General features: G+C 44.4%; 5 protein-coding genes and 1 non-coding gene across 10 annotated transcripts; 4 read left to right on the top strand and 2 right to left on the bottom strand.

The window, feature by feature from the left end:
* Positions 1 to 413: 413 nt before the first annotated feature.
* Positions 414 to 3,917, bottom strand: LOC101775719. The gene is made up of 3 exons (XM_004971697.1): positions 3,803 to 3,917; positions 1,003 to 1,257; positions 414 to 767 (listed from the first exon to the last, which is right to left on the bottom strand). The coding sequence occupies exons 1-3, from the start codon at positions 3,915 to 3,917 to the stop codon at positions 592 to 594; spliced, it is 546 nt and encodes a 181-aa protein (XP_004971754.1). The 3' UTR covers positions 414 to 591.
* Positions 3,918 to 5,388: 1,471 nt separating this feature from the next.
* Positions 5,389 to 11,262, top strand: LOC101754219 (WD repeat-containing protein 53). Of its 2 annotated transcripts, none has more exons than XM_012846634.2 (13): positions 5,389 to 5,582; positions 6,445 to 6,541; positions 6,626 to 6,687; positions 6,805 to 6,861; positions 7,021 to 7,077; positions 7,696 to 7,752; positions 7,890 to 7,932; positions 8,098 to 8,175; positions 8,470 to 8,800; positions 8,894 to 9,016; positions 9,118 to 10,136; positions 10,419 to 10,673; positions 10,909 to 11,262. In XM_012846634.2, the coding sequence occupies exons 1-10, from the start codon at positions 5,430 to 5,432 to the stop codon at positions 8,931 to 8,933; spliced, it is 975 nt and encodes a 324-aa protein (XP_012702088.1). In that variant the 5' UTR covers positions 5,389 to 5,429; the 3' UTR covers positions 8,934 to 9,016; positions 9,118 to 10,136; positions 10,419 to 10,673; positions 10,909 to 11,262. The 2 variants fall into 2 exon arrangements, with proteins under 2 accessions (XP_012702088.1, XP_004968571.1); XM_004968514.3 differs by having other exon boundaries at positions 5,392 to 5,582; positions 8,869 to 9,016.
* A 652-nt stretch (positions 11,263 to 11,914) lies between these two features.
* On the top strand, positions 11,915 to 11,987 carry TRNAE-CUC. The gene has a single exon. It is a non-coding gene; the product is annotated as a tRNA-Glu (tRNA).
* Positions 11,988 to 12,091: 104 nt separating this feature from the next.
* Positions 12,092 to 14,500, top strand: LOC101754614 (60S ribosomal protein L11). The gene is made up of 5 exons (XM_004968515.3): positions 12,092 to 12,223; positions 12,347 to 12,454; positions 12,857 to 12,899; positions 12,982 to 13,177; positions 14,094 to 14,500. The coding sequence occupies exons 1-5, from the start codon at positions 12,221 to 12,223 to the stop codon at positions 14,287 to 14,289; spliced, it is 546 nt and encodes a 181-aa protein (XP_004968572.1). The 5' UTR covers positions 12,092 to 12,220; the 3' UTR covers positions 14,290 to 14,500.
* A 136-nt stretch (positions 14,501 to 14,636) lies between these two features.
* LOC101755025 (enoyl-CoA delta isomerase 2, peroxisomal) lies at positions 14,637 to 15,749 on the top strand. The gene has a single exon (XM_004968516.3). It carries the CDS (start codon positions 14,802 to 14,804, stop codon positions 15,510 to 15,512), a length of 711 nt encoding a protein of 236 aa, XP_004968573.1. The 5' UTR covers positions 14,637 to 14,801; the 3' UTR covers positions 15,513 to 15,749.
* Positions 15,750 to 16,210: 461 nt separating this feature from the next.
* Positions 16,211 to 19,842, bottom strand: LOC101755433. 4 transcript variants are annotated; one of them, XM_022826598.1, is made up of 3 exons: positions 19,469 to 19,839; positions 18,793 to 19,017; positions 16,211 to 16,576 (listed from the first exon to the last, which is right to left on the bottom strand). In XM_022826598.1, exons 1-3 carry the CDS (start codon positions 19,720 to 19,722, stop codon positions 16,567 to 16,569), a joined length of 489 nt encoding a protein of 162 aa, XP_022682333.1. In that variant the 5' UTR covers positions 19,723 to 19,839; the 3' UTR covers positions 16,211 to 16,566. The 4 variants fall into 4 exon arrangements, with proteins under 4 accessions (XP_022682333.1, XP_022682331.1, XP_022682332.1 ...); XM_022826596.1 differs by lacking the exon at positions 16,211 to 16,576 and adding an exon at positions 17,508 to 17,643 and having other exon boundaries at positions 19,469 to 19,842; XM_022826597.1 differs by lacking the exon at positions 16,211 to 16,576 and adding an exon at positions 17,560 to 17,599.
* Between the last annotated feature and the right edge of the window lie 1,718 nt (positions 19,843 to 21,560).

Consider the following 21,560-nt stretch of genomic DNA (forward strand, 5'->3'; position numbering starts at 1 on the left):
CCATGCAGGGCGCCATTTAGTCCCAGTTGGGAAATCCAACCGGGATTAAAGGGTAACCCTTTACTCCCGGTTGGGAGCACCCTTTACTCCCGGTTGCTTTTACCAACTGGGAATAAAGAGCCTGTCCCGCGCCTTGCGTGGCGGGCCCTTTAGTCCCGGTTGGTGACACCAACCGAGACTAAAGGGTGACCTTTACTCCCGGTTGAAAGACCCGGGACTAAAGACTCCCCTTTTGTCCCGGTTGGTTTATCCCGGATGGATTTTTGGGAGATATGCACCCTACCAACCGGGACTAAAGGCCAATTCTCTACTGGTGTAACCATGCATCTCTATGTCGGATGTTCGCATAAATGTTGTTGTTACCAATAAACTAACTCTATTAGATGATTTTCAGAGAACAAGTACGGCTTCAGTAGTCAGTACCACTAGCCTGCGGGGTCGTATCATAAATTTCTTTTTGGAAAAATCTCATCATACATTTTCTTAGAACATGTGTACTCTCACCATACATATGAAGAGAGAACGTCAATCTAATCATTACAGTTCCAGTAGCCCCCCATAACATCTGCTTACTCTTGATCATGGACAAGTTTACATGACAACCCCTTTCAAACGATCAATCAGCTCACCCTTCTTTAACTTGGAGTAGCCCCTCATCCTTCTCGCCCTCGCCAGTTCCCTCAGATCAGCCACCTTCATGTCCTCCAGATTTACCATCCTTCTCTGTTCCTCTGAAAAATCATCGGCGCCACCATCTCCATCCATGCCTTTTGTAAAATTTTACATCACGACATGGTAAGCAGATGTGATATCTAGAGCGCGAAAACAAACAGTTTGTGCTTCGATTCATGATTCATATGCTTGCAGCTGGATTAATGAGCTCTAGGGAGTCACAGTTCAAAGTGAATTACACATCACAGATGCCCATTTCAGAGTGCAAATCCAGCATCGTTTCTGCATAGCATGGAAAAGATTGAGACCTGAATGCTATCTACAACATACCATATGACTGCTTCCTCTTGTCAACCTCTTCGAACGGGTCAGGCGGCGGCTTCCTCGTCCTCCTGGAAGCTTTAGGCGAGCTCTCGGCAATGGAGGTCTGCATGTCTCTGAAGAAAGCAATGAGTTCCTCCTTGCTATGCTTTCTGACAGCGTCTGGCAACACAGCCCCATTGAGCTCTGATCTGATGACGCTGACGAGAGCGCAAGGTGGGCGCAGAAAACCTTGCCGCGGAGCCGTACAGAAGATCAACCCATCTGCAAGTTCCACAAAGTTCAGTGGCTGTGTTAGTATAATTTGTATAACTTTTTTAGTACCTGTGTATGTATAATTTGTGTAGCTCCCCCCGTCAGGTCTAGTGACCGTGCAAAAAATGCCAGTCTAGAAGAGAAGGACACGGGTATATTTGTGTATGCAGTGTTCGTTTTGGGGACACCAGCTGTCATTATGTTGAAGTCAACAAGGGATCTTCTACGCTTACGAGACGGGATCATCAAGCAGCTAGCCTGCATGGGCCTGACCGCTTCAGCCGTACTGGGCTTTGGCGGTTGGACTCGGGTCGGCGCCTGTCCTGCATAGAAGTTCAACGGCATGCCATACTTAGAGTTTTCAGGAGTAGCCCGAGTAGTTAGCCTGTTGCGTTTAGGCTCTAGGTCTCTGTTTAACCGTAGCCACTGCGTGACGAGATCTTTGTCTCTTGTACGCGTATGGGCATTGCTATTTGCACAGCTGAGATTTTTGTCTCGTGTATGTGTGCTAGCATTTAGGCATGGCAAATGATCCGAGGCTTTCATAAATTAAAGCATGTTCTGCTCGAGAAGATTAGTGACATCAAGAGAAGACAAAAATTAGTAGTCGTCGTTGCGACAAAAAGAGAGCGTGATTGCATGCAAGAGTTTGCTGCCCTCTGGCGAGTAGAGCGCATGTTGTGCGCAAGAGTTTGCTGCCCTCCGTCGAATAGAGCGCGTGTTGTACGCATTTGTCAATCATGCTGGAACAAGCTAAAGAAAAATATTTTAAAAAAGGGACTTAGCTTGATTCGTGGACAATTGTCGACAAAGTCGTGACAGTCGTTGATGAAGCCGCGACGGTTGTTGATGAAGCTGACTAGTCGGAGTCGATTCCGACTAGTTGTAGGTCACGTGGAATCCGCCTTCGACTAGTTTTCTAGTCGAGATGAGTAGTCGTCCTCGTCTAGTTTTCTAGTCAAGACGATTGGTTGAAGTAGTCGATGGTGTGAAGTCTACCCCGACTAGTTTTCTAGTCAAGACGAGTAGTCGAAATAGTCGTCGGTGGGTCGCCGAGCACCCTCGCGAAGTTGACGTAGTCGGCCGCGAGTCGATGCGACTAGATGTTGGTGTAGTAATGCTCGTGTACACCTTCTGTATATGTCAAGCGAAGGTCTTGAACCTTCCTGGTAGCCTTCGTGTGCGTGTAGTAGTCTTCTACTGAATTTGATCTCCAGCCGCATAAGCATGGGCAGAAGCTCGATCCTTTGCTCCATCTCAATGTCTGCATGACTTCTTTTTTCTTCTCGATTTTCGTTGGACTTGATCTTCGTGGAACAAGATAGTTTTTTTTTTCTTGCGACTTGCCGCTGGACTCCTTCCGCCTGACGGCAATAATTAGAGGGTGTTTGATCTTCAGTCGTGACTAAAATTTATATCACATCGAATATTCGGAGACTAACTAGGAGGACTAAATATGAGCTAATTATAAAACTAATTATATAGATGGAGACTAATTCATGAGATGAATCTATTAAGCATAATTAATCCATCATTAGCACATGTTTACTGTAGCATCACATTGTGATTTGAACTAATTAGGCTTAATAGATTCATCTCGCAAATTAGTCTTCATCTGTGCAATTGGTTTTGTAATTAACTTATATTTAATACTTCTAATTAGTATCTAAATATTCGATGTGACAGAAATTTTAGGAGGTGCTAAAGAACTAAACACCCCCTTATTTTTATCCAGTGTTGCAGTCCTCCCAGATGAGCAGGGTACGATGGCGAGTACTTCCAAGATGCGGGACGTGGCGCAATAATGACTTGCACTTTTGATCAATTCTGAACCAATTGGGACTCGACGCGTGATGATGCATCTTCGACTCTGCTTCGGATTTGACGCACGGCGAATTGCCGAATCAAATGGTAAAATTCAGCAACCACACGGCACCAGCGGATTGATTTTGATGACATGGTCTTTCAAGCTCGCCCGATGATCTCGACGATCACCCCTACCTGGTGCGCTAGATGTCAGTGTTTTATACCCGGCAAACTATCGACGGGGTACCCGAGGTAGTAGATTTGTTGGTGGGGAATCGCCGGACCTGGAACTCGAAGGTAAAAGTAAGGATACAAGATATAGATTTATACATGTTCGGACCGTTAGAGTAGCTTAATACCCTACGTCCTATTTGGGGTGTTGTATATTGCACCCCGCGCTTGGTGTTGAGTAGCCTAGTTGTTGGTTACTGGTGGTGGTTCTGAGCTGCTATTACTAGTCGGTTACCAGTAGAAGTCCTAGTAGGACTAATGGTATGAGTCATAGTAGGATTACAGTGGAATCCTAGTATGAGTCCGTCTTCTTCCTTCCTTACGGGTACTGGAGATCTATCCTATCGACACCCCCACGCGAATCAACTTGAGAAGAATCATTTTTATTAAATTCAACATATCTACCTTCTACAAGTTGATCTAAACGAGCCGTCAAAGAAGTAGAAATCTGATTTTGAACTTTAAGAGCTCTTAGGAACTCCTCATTGATAGCAGATTGATCGGGGGAATTACTTACATTGCGACACTTCCTCGATCATGTTATTTTTCATCTTGATCGCAGGCATCTCAAAATTTTGGGCTCTTGTCGCCTTACCCTTGCGATCTTTCTTGACGCCTACTAGATATTGCATCTTGACGTATTCCTAGAGCACCGCGATATTTCACTCCTCCTCCTCGCTAAGATCCTCTACAAAAGCCGTAATGATGTTGTCCTTGTCAATCTCCGTAGTAGATCCCATCTTGCTAGGGTTTTCCAAAACGGTTGTAAAATCATATCTTTCTTCCCCAGCGGAGTTGCTAAAAATGTGTTGGCGCCTTTTCTGGCTAACACATGAGTGCGCTAGCTCGCGCGCAGATCAGATGATCGCCTCGTCGAAGCTCCTGCTCCTGGCCGGTCAAATCGGTCAGGCAGGCCGGTCAGGCTGGTCCAGCATAGGGGCGCCACAAAAACCTACGTCCGCCACCTCAAGAGGGACCCGTCGGAGATGGTGAACTTAGGGTTTCTCTGAGATCGGCAGGCCACTCAGAACGTCCTCAACCGCCGTTGAGACGAAGGAGGAAAGTAGGGGGTTGGAAAAGCTAGGGTTTGAAGATAAAAAGTAGATAAAAGTGTTTGTCAATTGGGTTGGTTGCCCTCAATCGGCCAGGCCCTTTATATTTATAGGGTGGGAGATGAAGTCCCGTTTTAACTCCAATTCGACCAGGACTCCAAAATTCATCTTAGACTTGGGGCGACCGGTCGAGACCACCGTGCTAGACTGGCTACAGCGATCAGACCGGTCAAACCGCCCATAGAGATCGGTCTGACCGGCTGGTCCAGCCTGGTCGGCATTGCTGCCACTTTTGGGCTTCAACAAAGTCAACAACGGATCTTCTACGCTTACGATGAAGACGGAGACTGGATCATCAAGCAGGCAGGCTGCACTTTTGTGGTTTCCTGGTTGGTCCTATTTATCTCCTTTGTGGAGTAATATGTGTCTAGGTGACTTCTTAAACATAAGCCATCAGAGTCATCTTCTGTGGTCGTTTGCAATATTTATGGTCGTTTGTAGTGCCACTGTCGTTGTCCAGTGAAACTTCTGTGGTATTATTATGCCTGTTATCACTTGAGCCAACCAAGGTCTAATAATAAAGTGTGTATCTGAATGTTTTCTTCGAGGGTCACATTTTCTCAGTGCTACAGAAGTAAGCGAGACAGCGGCCTTTTGCGACTATGAGCTTGCTTCGTTGCCGTTTCATGTATCAGCACTCAGCAAGTCAGCATCATGCCTTATGTTCATAATGTTATGCTGTTCTCCTCGAAGTTGTTTACGACATCCAGGCAATCAGAGGTCATCTCAACCCTCGTGTAATTGGTGACCATCGTGGGGGATTCCAAGGCTTTGCTGGAGAGAGTCCGACGAGCGTGTAACCGGCCCCGGTGTCGCCCTTGGTCAAGCCAGGACCGCGAAACCTCGAGAGCTCGCCGGCGGGAAGCCCCATTGGGCCGGCCCGGCTAGACCCGCTTGGAAACTGGACCGAAAACGAAGGGATCTGGACCGTCCAATTTCCGAAAGCACGGCCCACGCTCCTTCCGGGGGGTTTGGGCTACTGGCTGGGGACAGCGGAAAAAGGCTCCGTGACTTCACCAGCCACGCGCCGCCATGTCGGAGACTGAATCGGCGGCGGCGGCGGTCCCTGCGCCGGCGTCAGCGGAGGAGCGGAAGCCCCGGCGGCTGCGGGGGCACAAGAAGGGCGCCGTCACCTGCTGCGTCGCGTCGTCCGCCCGCCCGGGCGTAGTCGCGTCCGCCGGCGAGGTACGCGTTTCTACTCACGCTGGCCTTCTACTCCTCCGAGAAGATTGTGCCGTAGAATCGGCGTCCCGTTCGGGAATTTCGAGTTTGTCCGAGCGCCCTGGTCCACGGGCTTCCTCGAACTGCCAATAGTCGCAGGGCAATAGGGCATGCTGTCTTCCGCTGAGGACACGAGTCGAACACCTCATGAGCACTGGCTGCTGGGTGCTCCTTTGAGCTTCAGTGTGGCGCTTCATGATCTTTAGAAGGGAGCGGTTGAGCTAATTTTTCGGTCACCGTCAAACTGCGTGGGGGGAAACCGTGCGCCAGTATGTGACGCTTTTGCTTTACTAACGGGCAAGTCGAGCTTGGCGTTGCTGGAGCAACTTAACTGCGTGTTGTGACCTGTGGGTTCCTCGGTTCCTCCTTGCATTCTAGTATTCTACCAATTCACCGAATGGCAATACCCTTTGTAGTTGGCAGCACGGATAAATTTTTAGCGCTCAATGACCATTGCGATCGTCTCCATGACCATGTGTTTTTGGCTATTCAACTGTCGCATCGTCAAAAGTTTCATGCTATTTAGAAAGTACTAATAGGAAGGGACAAGAATTTCCTCATGTGGTAGAAAGTCCTTGTAGGCATTGAAGAGAAAACCAAGCATAGATAATGACTTGATCACTATTTTGGGAAATTGTGGTATTGTGTTCATAGGCTGTTAGATGCTTTCCTTGTGTAGGCCTTTTTTGCTTCAAGAATTCCTCACTGGTGGTGAGTCTATTGCAAATTTGCAATATTTTAAGCATATGATTTTGTACTAATTGGTACCTCTTATTTCTCGGACCTTGGTTTTTTTTTCATGTTGTCATGACTTCTATCACCTTAGGATGGATGTCTTTGCTGGTTTGATCTGCGCACCAAAGATGTGATTTTGACCATTGAGGCAGCAAATAAGCCAGTTTCTTCCATCTGCTTTAAACCAAGTCAGTAAGCCCTCCAAATCGCTCATCCCTGAATCGAATACTTGGGTATGCAAACATCTATACTTAAAAAATTTGTTCTTGTAGGAAATGAAGACTTTGTGTATGCCTCTGCTGGAAATGAAATATTGTCCTTTGATGTTCGTATGGTAAGTTCAGCATCCAAATATTTATTCTTAGTTTGAAAGTGTACGATCTAACTTACTATTATGTCGCGAGTACCTTGGTTTCTTGTCAGTAACATGATTACAGTGGTTTTCTTGTAGGGACCTCAACCAAAGCCATTAGAGACGTATAACTACAATAGAGATGAAATCAATCAGGTAGAATGCTATTCTACAACGCTACTATAAAATATCCTTTATTTAACATGAATTGCTGTTGTCACTGTCTGAACTTTCTTGTACAGTTCAGTTCATGGTGTTGTGATAACGTTGAGTTGGGTAAAGATTCAGAATATGATTCTTCCACTTTTGATGCAGATTGCTGTCAGCTCTAAAGGTTTTCTCGCTGCTGCAGATGACAGTGGGGATGTTAAGGTATTGAGTATGTTGCAAGTGTATGCACATAAATGTAGAAGAGTACTGCAGATGTTTCTATCACTTTTTAATAAATACTATGAAATACCATGTGCACCACATTTTGGTGTTGGCTATTTTGACATTGTCACGTGAAATTGGTGAAAGAATTTCTTTTACAGGATCAGTAAAACAAATTCTATGGTGCACTGTTTTTCCAGTTAAGTGATAAAAAATATTATATGGCAGTTCTTTTGGAATGTTCTACTTCGGAAATGACACAAACAATTGACCCATAGTTAGGCACAAGCTATCCAAGTTAGAATATCAAATAAGATTTATGTAAGACCCTTTGTCATTATGGGCAACTTTGCTGGCTTATCTATTTGATTTAAGAACTTTTGTCATTATGGACAAATTTCCTGGCTTATCTTTTTGAGCTTTTGTTTTGAAAACAAGGAGGATCATTATATTTCATTTTTTAAATCAGAAGTGAATTGATAGTTTGAGAACTTAAGTACAGTAGAACGAATGGACCTCAAGTTAGAAGAAAGATATGCGCAGCGCATTGATCAGCAGGATTAGTCCTGTACTCCTGTTTAATGATGTTATTCTTGATATTCTGGTTTCATTTTGCAGATTGTCAATACCATTCAGAAATGCTTGTATAAAAGATTGAGGGAAGCCCACACAAGTGTATCCTTATTTAGTGCAACTGGAAGCTTTTAATAATTTTGATTTGAATAGGCAGTGCCATTTTATATTTAAACTGTCCTGTGTTTTCATCTTCATGCAAACTGTATATCAGTTGTTCCTTAGTGATTTCTGTACAGATTTGCAGCAGTGTACAATTCATTCCTTGGAGACCTTGGACAGGTTAGTGCTACAATTTCTGTTTCTTTTTGGCTTAATCTTGTAGTCTTGTTGCTCCTTTTTTTTGTTAACTTATTAGGGAGCAAATACTAGAAAAATTCTTGGATTGGTTAATGCTGAATTTCTTCAGTGTTTCATACTCACTAATAGATAGATTTCATTCGGCAGCAATCACTGGTGGCCTTGACTCGAAGCTCGCTGCATGGGATTTCTCCAAAGGGCGAACACTATTTTCTATTGATTACGGTACATCCTTTAGTTTCTATTAAATGCATGTGAATGGCTTGCATTACTTAAGCTGCTCCAAGTTCTATCTGTGTCTTTTGTAATAAAAAATTCTAACAGTTTCCAAAGGATCTCATATATTTGCTTTAAGCATGGTAAATTGAGCCCTTATATTTTTTGTTAGAAAGTGGATTCAAATTGCTTTACACAGCAACAAAATGTTGATCTATTAGAAAGCTGCATACGTTTTTTTTTCACTTCAAAATACTTTCCAATTCGGATCAATCAACACAATAATCTATTGTTGACTTTCAGGATCACCTGAATTGCAAAATGGCAGTTCTTCTGGTAGTGCAGGGCAATGTTTCAACCCTGCTTTTGTTCATTCGCTAGCAGTTTCTGAAGAGGGCATTTTGGGAGGGCTGTACAAAGTTTGTGCTGTTGCAAGGGGGGATGGTGCTGTTGATGTAGTTAATCTCGAGTATGAACTGGCCCCTGCAAAATCAAAAGGACCTCCTTGGGCAGCAACTTCAACAATGAGTTCAAAAAGAACTGAAGTTGGAGATGGAAGCAGTAATCAAAGTCAAGTGAAAAGGATCCATCTTGATTACACGATGGGTGGCCATACTGCAGCTGTTTCTTGTGTGTAAGTCCCTCCATTCTGTTGATGTATCACTTACATATCTCTTTTTTAACTAATCAGCTGCTTAACAGTACATTTTCTGCATTCGGTGAGAAGGGGAAGTTCCTTGTTTCCGGCGGCAATGATGCATCGGTAAAGATATGGGATTGGTCCAAAGGATTTTCTTCTGAAACAAACAGCAATGCTGAATTGGTGTTGGATATTGATGTGAAGAAAAAGGTCAGAACTGGATCTTCAATTTTATATGCACGGTTCAAAAACAAAATATATTTGTTGCAATTTAAAAAAATGAGTTCTTAGGCCCAATAAATTTGTTGCAGGTAAATTGGTTGTGTACTACTCCAACTGATTCAGATAATCTGATTGTGTGCGACACATCCAAGGTGGTCAAAGTATACAATTTTCGGTAGATAGATTAATGTGGGCCGTCAGCTATTTGGACAATTTTCTGAGGTAGTGAATGTTGCCCGTCTGTCTCGAGTTGGTCCTGACTCCAGTGTCCAGAGACATATCATGATGCCAAGCCTGCAGCAGATAGTTCTCTGAGTGGATAGCTTTAGCAATTTGCAATATCAGTTGTAGGATGGAATGGAGCCGCTAAACTATTTATTATTTTCTTACTTCGATGTGATATTTTTTCGGGCTTCTAGCTAGAGTTTGAATGTATATCAATGTTATATTGTGAAACGAATATATGGTTTTTGAGGAAAACCGTTGTACTGTGTTGGCGGGCATGATTTTTATTAAATATGTTGAGATGTGTTTATCTTTTTGCTCCTATAGATTGCAACTGATGGTTCCGGAACACCATATATGCCACGAACATCTGACAGTTAAATGGCTGATTTTTTCAGCAGTATAATCATCGAACCAATTCGACTGTCTCAGAATGATTCTGTTGCGCGCCTTGCCTTCGACTGCTTTGAGTGCCTTCGTGCCTGCAAACTATTGATATAGTTTTTTTTTTTTTGCAGCGAAATGTTGTGAGTGACTGCAGTTTGGCTTGGTCGCTTGTAATGGATAGCTTTCTGGGTTATGTCGTCCATTTCCCCCTTTGCCCCCTCACATTACTAGTTGCAACAAAGGGGCATCCATATTGACGTTTCAGTCTTTGCCTCAGGAATTATATCTCTTGTGGAGGGCGTTTCTGCGAATTTCCCTCTCTCATCAGCATGTGGTGAGGAAGTGGATAGAAAGCAGGTCTCTATTGGAAGACAGTTCTGCTCTTCTTTGGTGGAGAAAGAAGAAGAAATGGGAGGCATGCTCTTGCCGCATCATCAAGTCTCTCCAAACCCTTTGCGAAAGACCACCTCTGCAGCACCGTTTGCGCTTCACAAAGGTGAATGAAAGAAGCATTTTACTTGGCAATTTGTATGTCTCCGAATTCTTCCAATCGTTGGTCTTCTTGGAGCTTTCTTGACGATGGAATTTTGACTCTGCAGCATCTCTTATCGAGCTCGTTGCCAAACTAAACAAAAAAAATCTGCAAAAACAACTTGCTTGCATCAACACCTAACACAAAAACTGCAATTATTAACAGCACATCACAATGTAACGATTAGTGACACTGAGACTGCAATACTGTATCTCGTGCAGCCACTGAACTTTGTGGAACTTGCAGATGGGTTGATCTTCTGTACAGCTCCGCGGCAAGGTTTTCTGCGCCCACCTTGCGCTCTCGTCAGCGTCATCAGATCAGAGCTCAATGGGGCTGTGTTGCCAGACGCTGTCAGAAAGCATAGCAAGGAGGAACTCATTGCTTTCTTCAGAGACATGCAGACCTCCATTGCCGAGAGCTCGCCTAAAGCTTCCAGGAGGACGAGGAAGCCGCCGCCTGACCCGTTCGAAGAGGTTGACAAGAGGAAGCAGTCATATGGTATGTTGTAGATAGCATTCAGGTCTCAATCTTTTCCATGCTATGCAGAAACGATGCTGGATTTGCACTCTGAAATGGGCATCTGTGATGTGTAATTCACTTTGAACTGTGACTCCCTAGAGCTCATTAATCCAGCTGCAAGCATATGAATCATGAATCGAAGCACAAACTGTTTGTTTTCGCGCTCTAGATATCACATCTGCTTACCATGTCGTGATGTAAAATTTTACAAAAGGCATGGATGGAGATGGTGGCGCCGATGATTTTTCAGAGGAACAGAGAAGGATGGTAAATCTGGAGGACATGAAGGTGGCTGATCTGAGGGAACTGGCGAGGGCGAGAAGGATGAGGGGCTACTCCAAGTTAAAGAAGGGTGAGCTGATTGATCGTTTGAAAGGGGTTGTCATGTAAACTTGTCCATGATCAAGAGTAAGCAGATGTTATGGGGGGCTACTGGAACTGTAATGATTAGATTGACGTTCTCTCTTCATATGTATGGTGAGAGTACACATGTTCTAAGAAAATGTATGATGAGATTTTTCCAAAAAGAAATTTATGATACGACCCCGCAGGCTAGTGGTACTGACTACTGAAGCCGTACTTGTTCTCTGAAAATCATCTAATAGAGTTAGTTTATTGGTAACAACAACATTTATGCGAACATCCGACAGAGAGATGCATGGTTAGTTCCAGATTTGCATTTGTATTGTTGCAGTCAGCGAATTGGGATAATTTTTATGCTGAAACCTTTTTGGCTTCCCTTTTAAGAGAGGAGTCCATTAAACCCCAGCTTGAGCAGAAGCCAAGAAGGAAATTGCTACAGGGATCAAACATAGGAAATAAAGAAACCGATACATGAAAAAAACCTTCGCCATACCGGCGGGCCGCGGAGCTGGCGAACAGAGCCACTGGTATCATCTCCATTAAGCACCGGTGTTAGCTCCATAGTTAAACAATGCATAACACTGATTTTCTACTGACTTTGCAAAAGATCATTGGTGCAGCTGACACCAATAAACAAGCCTGGCTTTTCCAACCTGAAACTTTCACCGCTCTGATGTATATCAGTGATCCAGGACCATGCAGTTAGCATCAGTTTGCATATATCCTCCTCACAAATATTAAATCGTAGAGATGAGAAACAATCTAAATTTTCAAAATAAATATCAATAACCTATTAACTTGTCAAATTCAACCAAATAATAACTACAACAAATATGCTTGTACAAGAATGTCACAATTCCGTTGTAGTCTAGCTGGTTAGGATACTCGGCTCTCACCCGAGAGACCCGGGTTCGAGTCCCGGCAACGGAAATTTTTTGCTGGTTCGTTGCACAAAATTACGAAAACACCCCTCCACTCACTACTTACTCGGGGCCAATTACGTAATTGTACAAGCATAAGAGGATTTAGGGTTTCTTTTGTCTACTTATATAAAGCTTCCTCGTCCGCCCTAGCCGCAGAACCATCTTACCTCCGCCGCCGTCGCCCCGCACAGCACTGCAGAACCATCTCACCCCCGCCGCCGTCGCCTCCCGGATCTTCCCATGGTGAGCCCTCTCTCGGAGATGCGCTGCTCCTAGCGCCGTCCCCTTCTGTTTTTTCCCACATTGAATCGTTCGGCTCTCTCGCGCGATGTGGGTTGGTTTTGGTTTTGATTTCTGCGATTGCAGGCGTCGGAGAAGAAGCAGGCGAACCCGATGCGGGAGATCAAGGTCCAGAAGCTCGTGCTCAACATCTCCGTCGGCGAGAGCGGTGATCGCCTCACCCGCGCGGCCAAGGTATTTGCCCATTCCCCTACAATGGTTCACCCTAGTTTCTGCGCTCTGATTCATTTGCTTGTTTTGGCCTTTTGGGCTTGTGTCACATAGTGTGGTATGTCTGAATCGCATCTAGTCGTGCTCCATTTTATTTTCTCGCATCATTAATTTGTTCTGTAGGTTATCCTCCATCAAGCTGTCAAATTTAATCTCGTATTATATCACTGTAATTGTGTTGTCCAATTGATTAGGGATAAGATTGCTTGTCACATCAGTTGTAGTTAGATGTTCTCATAGTTTCAGTTAGAGATTGGTCAATGGCGTCAATTGCTTTGATGTCTCTATGCACAGGCACTACCTATTGTTGCCTTTGGACAATCTTCACCATTTGCTCTTCTCTAACCTCCAGTTATTGTTTATCAGGTGCTCGAGCAGCTGAGTGGGCAGTCACCGGTGTTCTCCAAGGGTATTTTTCTTTAACCTGGCAGACAAGTATGTGTTTAGTTTGGGTTGACGGAGCTCATACTGATGGTGTTGTGATATTGCAGCGAGGTACACTGTGAGGTCATTCGGCATCAGGCGTAATGAGAAGATTGCGTGCTATGTGACAGTTAGGGGAGAGAAGGCGATGCAGCTGCTGGAGAGTGGCTTGAAGGTCAAGGAGTATGAGCTGCTGAGGAGGAACTTCAGTGAGACTGGCTGCTTTGGGTTTGGTATCCAGGAGCACATTGATCTTGGCATCAAGTAAGATTATATAATATTTCTGCTCTCTAGTAATTTTAATGTGGTGTGCTGTGTCAGTGAATGGATGCTTTTTCATGGTTTTGTTGCTTGTAGTAAGTAGAGGAATGAAATGTAATTTTAGATTCATGTGTGCAGCATGTGGGTCGCTACTCACTATGACAACTTAACACAGTTTGAGAATCCGCTGTAGCCTGATCTATTTGCTGATGTACTAATGTGACTGGATCGCACACCATGGAATTTCCTTTTATGCTAAGAACATGATGTTTTGTTATCTAATACAGTATCCAAGATATTTTTGCAAGTCATGTTGAATTGATGACATCCAAATTTTTTCTATGTAGGAGTAGCCATTAATGCAAAACACTATTTCCTATATTCTGTTCACTTGAGTTCAATTGTATGCTTTTTCAGAAACTGCCACACCCGTGTATAATATTGCATTAAGTTTTAGTCTATTGTGATCTTGTACCAGGATTGTCCTGAGCAAGTCAAAATGCCATTCTTTGGGTGCATCTGTGATTTTTATCTCTGATTTATTGCATGGTTAGCATGCTTGTCCAGGCCTATGGTCAAATTTGTAGTACTGTGGTGCAACAGACATATTTGCTGTGTTGTTATTATTGACAAGTTATTTGTATCCTGGACCTGGAGTACCACCTTGATTTAAACTGTGCATATAATTCCATCCCCACTTGATTTCAGTTTGCATAACGCTATACTGTTGTTGCCTTTACTGTCTGCATATGTGGGCATTGTGTGTTTGTGGCTAGTTTCTCCTCCCTTAGAGATTTGGAATTTCAGAGTACTTATTGTGCATTTGCTGGGGATAGTTCCTGCCTGCCTAGTTCCTGCTTAGTGAAGTGCTGCATTTTGTTGATGATTAATAGCCGTTCTCTTTATTGCATTATCTCAGGTATGACCCATCTACTGGTATCTACGGCATGGACTTCTACGTCGTCCTTGAGCGGGCTGGGTACCGCGTTGCCCGCCGCCGCAGGTGCAAGTCCCGTGTTGGTATCCAGCACAGGGTCACCAAGGAGGACGCCATGAAGTGGTTCCAGGTCAAGTACGAGGGTGTGATCCTCAACAAGGCCCAGGCCAACTCCTAAGCATCACAAGAAGAGCTTAGCTCCTCGTCAAATCTCGAGTTCATTAAGTCTATCTGGTGGTTGGGTTTGTACTAGAATTAACCAAAAATCCATGTCAGTTTTGCATGTACTGAGCTGGATCCTTTTTTGGGTGCCATGTACTTTCATCTGGATTCTCGCTTGTGTTTTACCCACATTGGCAGCAATAGTAGATGTCTGGCTTATTCTGTGAAATAGCGTTTTGTTTTGTTTTGTTCTCGAATAATCCTGACTATAACCGTTTGCTACAGCAATTGTGCGAAATTAAACCTGAAATTAAACGCATCCTCTAATTTATATCGCCCGTCCTCTGACCGTCTATTGTGGAAAGTTAGCCGCCAGATGCGTCATTAGGCTACTCGTCTCAAACTCTGCCCATTATTTAACCAAAGAGAGTTGAATCATCAAAGATAACTCCTGAAAGCTATACAAGGAGTAGATAGCACCATCCCCATCCTCTCGCGCTCACGGCGGCCGGCCTGCCGGGTCCCCAAATGGAGAGCAAGGACCTGTGCACCGTCGAGAGGCGCGGCCGCGTGCACCTCGTCACCATCACCGGCGCCGGCGACCACCGCCTCAACCCGGCCCTCCTCGCCGCCCTCCGCTCCGCCGTCGCCTCCTCCGCGGGCGCCGGCGCGCTCGTCCTAGCCGCCGAGGGCAAGTACTTCTCCAACGGCTTCGACCAGGCGTGGGCGCGCGCGGCGCCGCGCCACCTCCACGCCACCATGGACGGCGGCTTCCGCGCGCTGGTCGCCGACCTCCTCGCGCTGCCCGTGCCCACGGTCGCCGCCGTCACCGGCCACGCCGCGGCGGCCGGGTGCGCGCTGGCCCTCGCGCACGACGCCGTCGTCATGCGCGGGGCCCGCGGGTTCCTCTACATGAGCGAGGTCGACGCCGGGATCAAGATCGTCGATTTCTTCGCGGAGCTGCTCCGGGAGAAGGTCCCCGACGCCGCGGCGAGGAGGGACCTGCTGCTGCGCGGGGACAAGATGACGGCGGCCGAGGCCGCGCGCCGGGGCATCGTGGACGCGGCAGTGGACGGTGGGGTGGAGGACGTGGTGGCCGCCGCCGTCGCGGAGGCCGAGCGGCTCGCTGCGAGGGGTTGGGACGGGGAGGTCCTTGCCGAGATCAGGAAGGCCGCGTGGCCCAAGGTGTGGAGCAAGGTCAAGGACCACGGCGCCGGGCCGGCGCGGCCGCGGCTCTAGGCGCGCGCTGGTACGGTCGGCGGCTGCGCTGGTTGTACTAGTGTACAACTAGAACATGTAGCTAGGTGAATAAATCTAGATGGATGTATCCTGCTTGCTGCCTATGCTTAGGAAGGAGATGATCAAATTGAACTGCTCTAGTGATGCTTCCGATTAAGAGTGTTCATGCCAACAAGAGCTCTTGCTGTGTGTAGCATCGATAACTGAATCGCCAAGCATCATTTGGATTCTTGAACAGCCGGCACGGACCATGGAGTTTGTTCTTGAGCGCCTAGTGCGGATGGCCGATTGATTGAGAGGAGCTTGTGTTGCGTGATGGATGAGAAGAGGTTGGAAGATTTTGCGATGAATTTGGGTGGGGAAATGGTAAGCTTGTGACCTGCCGTAAGCAAGCTTAGAGCAACTCTAGCAATGGCCTTGAATCAGGACATCCTACTTCGGAGTGTACATTTCATATCTTGTTGGGGTGACTAATCTGACAGTAACACAGACTCCTTGCTTAGCGTGAACACTGGCAGCCGATAGTGAGAGTATATCATACACTATATTAGATGCGATGAATGCAAATTTGCAATGGATGAAATTGATCGGATCCTGGATATTCATAGACCAAAAGAAGCATGGTTTTATAATAATTTTCTAGATCACAATCATCCATTGTCGCGGTTCAGCAAAAATGCTTGAGACAATCACAAATCACAAGGTAAAGAAGCTATTCCATTTGAAGACAATATTACAGCTCCAACGGTATTAGGGCACAGTCAGATAGATGTTCAGTGCCTTCTTGCTATAACAATTGGAATCAAGTGAAGCTGTGATTTCCAGGAGCCCAGGAGAATACACTCTACAACCAGTCCGAACTAATGCGTCTTGTCAATGTGGACCAAAATTGTTGTTTCTGAATACTTAGAACTTCCAAATTCCTAGGTGAACTTTCCAAGATTGCATCTTGGGTTCTATTTCGAAACATTATCAGAGTTGATGCAGATAGCCAAATCTCCTCAGTCACATACTTCCATTGTCAACACTGCGGTACTTCCTTGGGATGGATTTCTTATTTGTCACTGCAAGTTGAAAGTTCAAGTCAGATAAACAGCCATCAGTGTTTTGCAGGCACAAAGTTATCGCCACTCCCCAAGTTAGCGATATGTTTGTTCGGAGCTCTTTTACGGTACACAATACTACTACTTAGTGGTATATAGTATATTATTAAGTACGGTTAACCGTCATGGTTATTTTGTAAAAAAATCCCTCAACTTTTCTGTAATCAATCCACCATCCTATAAGTTAAACTGTCGTAGTTTGTTGATGATTTGCAAAAAAGTCCCTTAGCTTTTTCGTAATGGCCACTGAGCGCGAGGGTGGGGACGGAGCAACAGTCGAGCGCCTGGTGGAGCAGCACAGCCGGCGCGGGCATGGCCGGTGCTGGGCTCGAGGGATGGTCCCGACGCAGCTACGCCACCGCACGTGGGGGATGGGGGTGCTGTGGCTTCCGACGAGGGCGGACTGGTGGCTTTCCCGGCGGTGGCGCTGGGACTCCCCGCAGTGGCAGCGCGTTGCATCGTCATCACCCTTTGCTGGAACCTGAAGCTAATCCCAGCGGGAAGGAGTCACATGCATAGCATAGTGGTGGAGGAGCTCCCCCATGACGTGCAACGAATCTCGTATGGTCATAGTGATGTATGTCACCATCCACCAGTGTGGATTCGCTCTCATGCCCACCAATAGTCCTCAACCAGAGGCAGCGCTGGCTGATGTCGTCTTCATCAACAACACTCACCGCCACCTGCTAGAAGGGTTGCCACTTCAGCCTCAGCAAGAAGCTCCACTGCCCACTACTGCATCACCAGGAGGGCAATCCACAATTGGGAACCATATGCGTAGGATATTGGAGCACATCGCTGCTGATATGCACGGGTACTTTTTAAGTCACAAGAATTAATGATAAGAGAGGTAAATTAATGATAAGAGGGATCTTGCTCCACTTATTTTGTAATATTATTGAGGAGCTTATAGTGGGCCACTCGGATACTGTGGTACTTCTTGGGGGCACACTTCATGGTCACTCAGGTGCAGCGCCTTCTCTTCTGCAATTTGTGTTCTTCTTAGTACAATACCCTCTCTCAGATACCTAACAATAATCATGTTTTTTTTTTGTTATGAAGGATAAAAGCCCAACTGATGGACAATCAAATCTTAAATATGATTTGTCCTTATATTTTGAAATTTTCAGCCGCAAGATAGTAGGTCAACTGCTATGCCTTTACTATCTGAATCTGAAAATTAATTTGTACGTATAATATTTGGTCATCATTGACTATATTATGAGGTTGATTGCTCATGTTTCTTGAAGCAACTAGGCCATGATGTCAGGCTGTCAGGGTGTATACACTCAGGCATGAACTGTTGAGCATATTATAATCAAGGACTGAGCATTTATTTTAGCCTTGTAGTTTTTTTTCTTTTTATAGGCTGAAAGTTTTGTGGACAATCTTTTATATTCATAATAACTTGCATATTCATAAAAGCTAAGACAGGAGTTGCATTAGTATTGAATCTTACCAGAAATTTTAATGCATGTTTGAACTAGATGTAGTACACATCACATATGTATAAAAATTGAGATTCCACCGTTCAAATAAACCATGCAGAATTCAAAGGAGTTGTCCGCTTATTATTATCAGAGATATATACAAATATTATGAAACATCCTAAACTAGATTAGGAAGTGAAGCAAGCGAACTAGGAGCTAGCAGATGACAACTTGGGAGCAAATAAGAAACCGTAGCAACGCACGGGTATTTATGCTAGTATATGATCATATATGATCGAACTGTTCGTTACTATGGATAATTTAGTAATTATTATGTTGTAAAAAGTGATATTTCAAATGGTACGGTCTTTTAAACTTTATGGTAGTATCAAAAATAAAATTATAGTGATGCTATTTGTGTTCTTTTACCATGATACCCTTATACTATATATACTACTCATGTGTAGTATTTATACCACACGTGAAGGTTCCAGTAGTATACAGTTAATATTGAACGTCAGATATTTTTATACTAATTTTTTCAAACACTAGTATAACCTAGTATTACCGTAAAAGAGTATATGTTCACGAGCTACATATGACAATGAGCGAAGAATTGTGAAATGACAATTTATAATTGTCACACATACACACAAATAAAAAAGGAAACTTATCCAAATGGCACATTGGCCATCTAGAAATGTATCCAGGAAAAAGTAAGAAGCATGTTCTTGTGCAGTAGGTTACTTCTTCTTGGCTGGAGAGACTTTCTTTCCCCTGCCGGATGCAACGTCATCCATGCTTTGGCCCTGGCGCCGGTAGCGGCCGCCTGACGCGACGAAGCCGGGGCACGGGCGGTAGGCCTTGATCGGCCACCAGCCGAAGCCCGGGACGGCGGCTATGCCCCCTTGGATCCGCCCCTCACCATTGCAGCCCCTCTCAAGCTCTTCCCTGCCGCAGCCCCTACAGCCCCTGTGTATGCATATAACATCACAAGATCATCCCTGATTCCTCATCGAAATCAAGCATCTTTTGAGACAAAATACGGTTGTATGAGGATCTTTCTCTTCTTGGCTCGGAACTGGAATAGAAAGCTTTAAATTGGCATGAAAACATCAAACAAAACTTGTTACTACTTTGTAAACAGAGAATGCTAAAATGAATTTCAGATGCCAACCTATATAAACAGTATGGACAGAAAACATCAGAGACAGTACTGAACAAAATAAATAGGACATGAGCAAAAATAGGTTCCACAGAGATTTGAACTCGGGCTACTGCATTCAGAGTCCAAATGTCCTAAACGATAGACACTAGAATGGAAACTAAAAGATTTATAACTGTATTCTTTGCATCATGCTGCAGTGCGCAGGAAACGGAAGACGCTGGAGAGCTCGAGAAATGAAAGAACTGAAGAATATACCTGAAGTTGGGGTCGTCCTTGTAGCTAAGGAGTGCAGGCTCATATCCTTCTTCTGAAGGAGCAGCGACTGCTTCCTCTTGCTCCTTGGCCACCACAGAAGACGAGGCGCCCGATGAAGCGCAGCAGAGAAGATCTCCTCTTGGCTTCTTGTGCAGTGGAGGACATGCAGAGGAAGGTTGGTTGCTTGGGTGGGAGAGGGAGTTGTGGAGAGCAGGGGGAGGGAGCTGCAGCAGCCACACGGAGGCTGCTGCCATTGCCTAGTCTGCGGCAAGCTCCTTCCCAGGAGTGGCAGTAGCGAGCTCCGAGCTGTGTGTCAGAGAAACGAGTTGGGAGAGGCCGAGAGAGAGGAAATGGAGGAGAGGAGGGGAGAAAAAGATTGGATGGGATAGTAGCCACGTGGCCTTGAGCACTCTGTGGCGGGGGATAATACGCATGGTAATCTTGCTTCTTTGGATGGCCTTTTGTTTTTTTAGCTTCCTCTTCATTTCTAAAACAATTTATAGGTTGATTTTGGGGAGGGGTTTTGTCCCTTTTGGCCTTTTCTTCTTACCTCTACGGACTTTGTTTTTCCTTTCGTTCCTCTTCACAGAGATAAATTCATGAGCCGAGTGGCCTAATTATTATTTTTAGTTTACTCTTCATAACCATTTGTGTTAAGTGAGATCCCACCATTGTAAATTTGTAAGCATAAAAACAATTCTTATGTGCGCACTGCTCTCGTGCAATCTCCTTGCATCCTGGAAGTATTTCTTTCTCATCCTCCATTCTACTTTTCTTGTTCTCTTGACGATTACAGAACTACTTCTATATATGTGCTATCATTTCCGAGTGCAATACAAGGGCATATGCAAAATATATGAACATGGGTTGTATGCATATACACCAATAATTTTGGTAAATATTATTAATTTATATATGCAATGTACAAGCTCCAGTCCTCAATAGATGGCGCTTAAGACCAGCCAATTAGCTTGCTTCTAGTTCAAAACTCATGTCGGAAACGTCATATATTACCGTCTGGAGGGAGTATGTCTTATTTTGTAGACCTGATCTTAAAGAGTGGTGCAAATGAAATTGAAAGGATATTGAACAAGAGTGTAATGACCAACCAAAGAAAATTGGATTAATACTAAACATAACCTAAGCAACCTCCTCCCACAGCTAATTAGTCTACCTCCTTTTTTATTAGCAACCTACCCATAGACGCACTCATGATATCTCAGCTTTACAATAACAAAACAATCTCTCCCGGTTTTCGTCACACTGTTCCTAAATATACTGTAACATTTAATTCTTATATAGTTATATGATCAAATATACCTTTTGATGAAACTGTAGCATCCTAACTGCATGTTCCGTTGTGTTTCGCAGGACTTGGTATGTAGCTAAGCTCAATGAATTTTCTGGAATGAAACCATCCCCTTCTCTCTCATAATAATTTTGCCAAATCAACAAAATTGTTGATGTACTCCATCGAGATTGGCCTTACTAACCTACTGTTCAACAGGTCATGCATGTTGCGACTCGTCTACTAGGTGCGATTGGTGATCACATTAAACGTATTTTTTTTTACTAAAAACCATCCAGTTTCATGTTCGTCCCTCAATTATTGGCCTACGCATCATGAAATAAGGATCATAATGCGGCACATCATTTTGATGAGCCATTTAAAAAGTTTGCACCAAACTGGATCCAAAATTTAGGAATTTAGAAACAAATCAGATGAAATAAATGAAAAACATATCTCATTTCTTAATGAATCAGCAAATAGGAATGACACCGAACAAATCAATGGGCTCAAAGGCATTGAAAAAACTTCAACTGTACATACATGAAACAATCATGAAATATTACTGCTACATATTTTATTTTGCAGCAAAAAATTCCGAAAGAATATTCCAACATCCAAAAGCAACATGAGCAACATTAAAAAAATATGGTTGTAGTGTCTAAGAACAAAAGTTTGGAACCAAATGCACTTTCCAGTGATTAGATTACGAAATATCAATAATGAACACATATCAAACGATAGTACTACCCCTGCATGTGTCTTTCAGTCTTTTGTTGATTCTTTTATTCCCATCCTGTCACA

The sequence above is a fragment of the Setaria italica genome, chromosome V (assembly GCF_000263155.2).
Source record: "Setaria italica strain Yugu1 chromosome V, Setaria_italica_v2.0, whole genome shotgun sequence".
Classification (NCBI taxonomy): Eukaryota; Viridiplantae; Streptophyta; class Magnoliopsida; order Poales; family Poaceae; genus Setaria; species Setaria italica.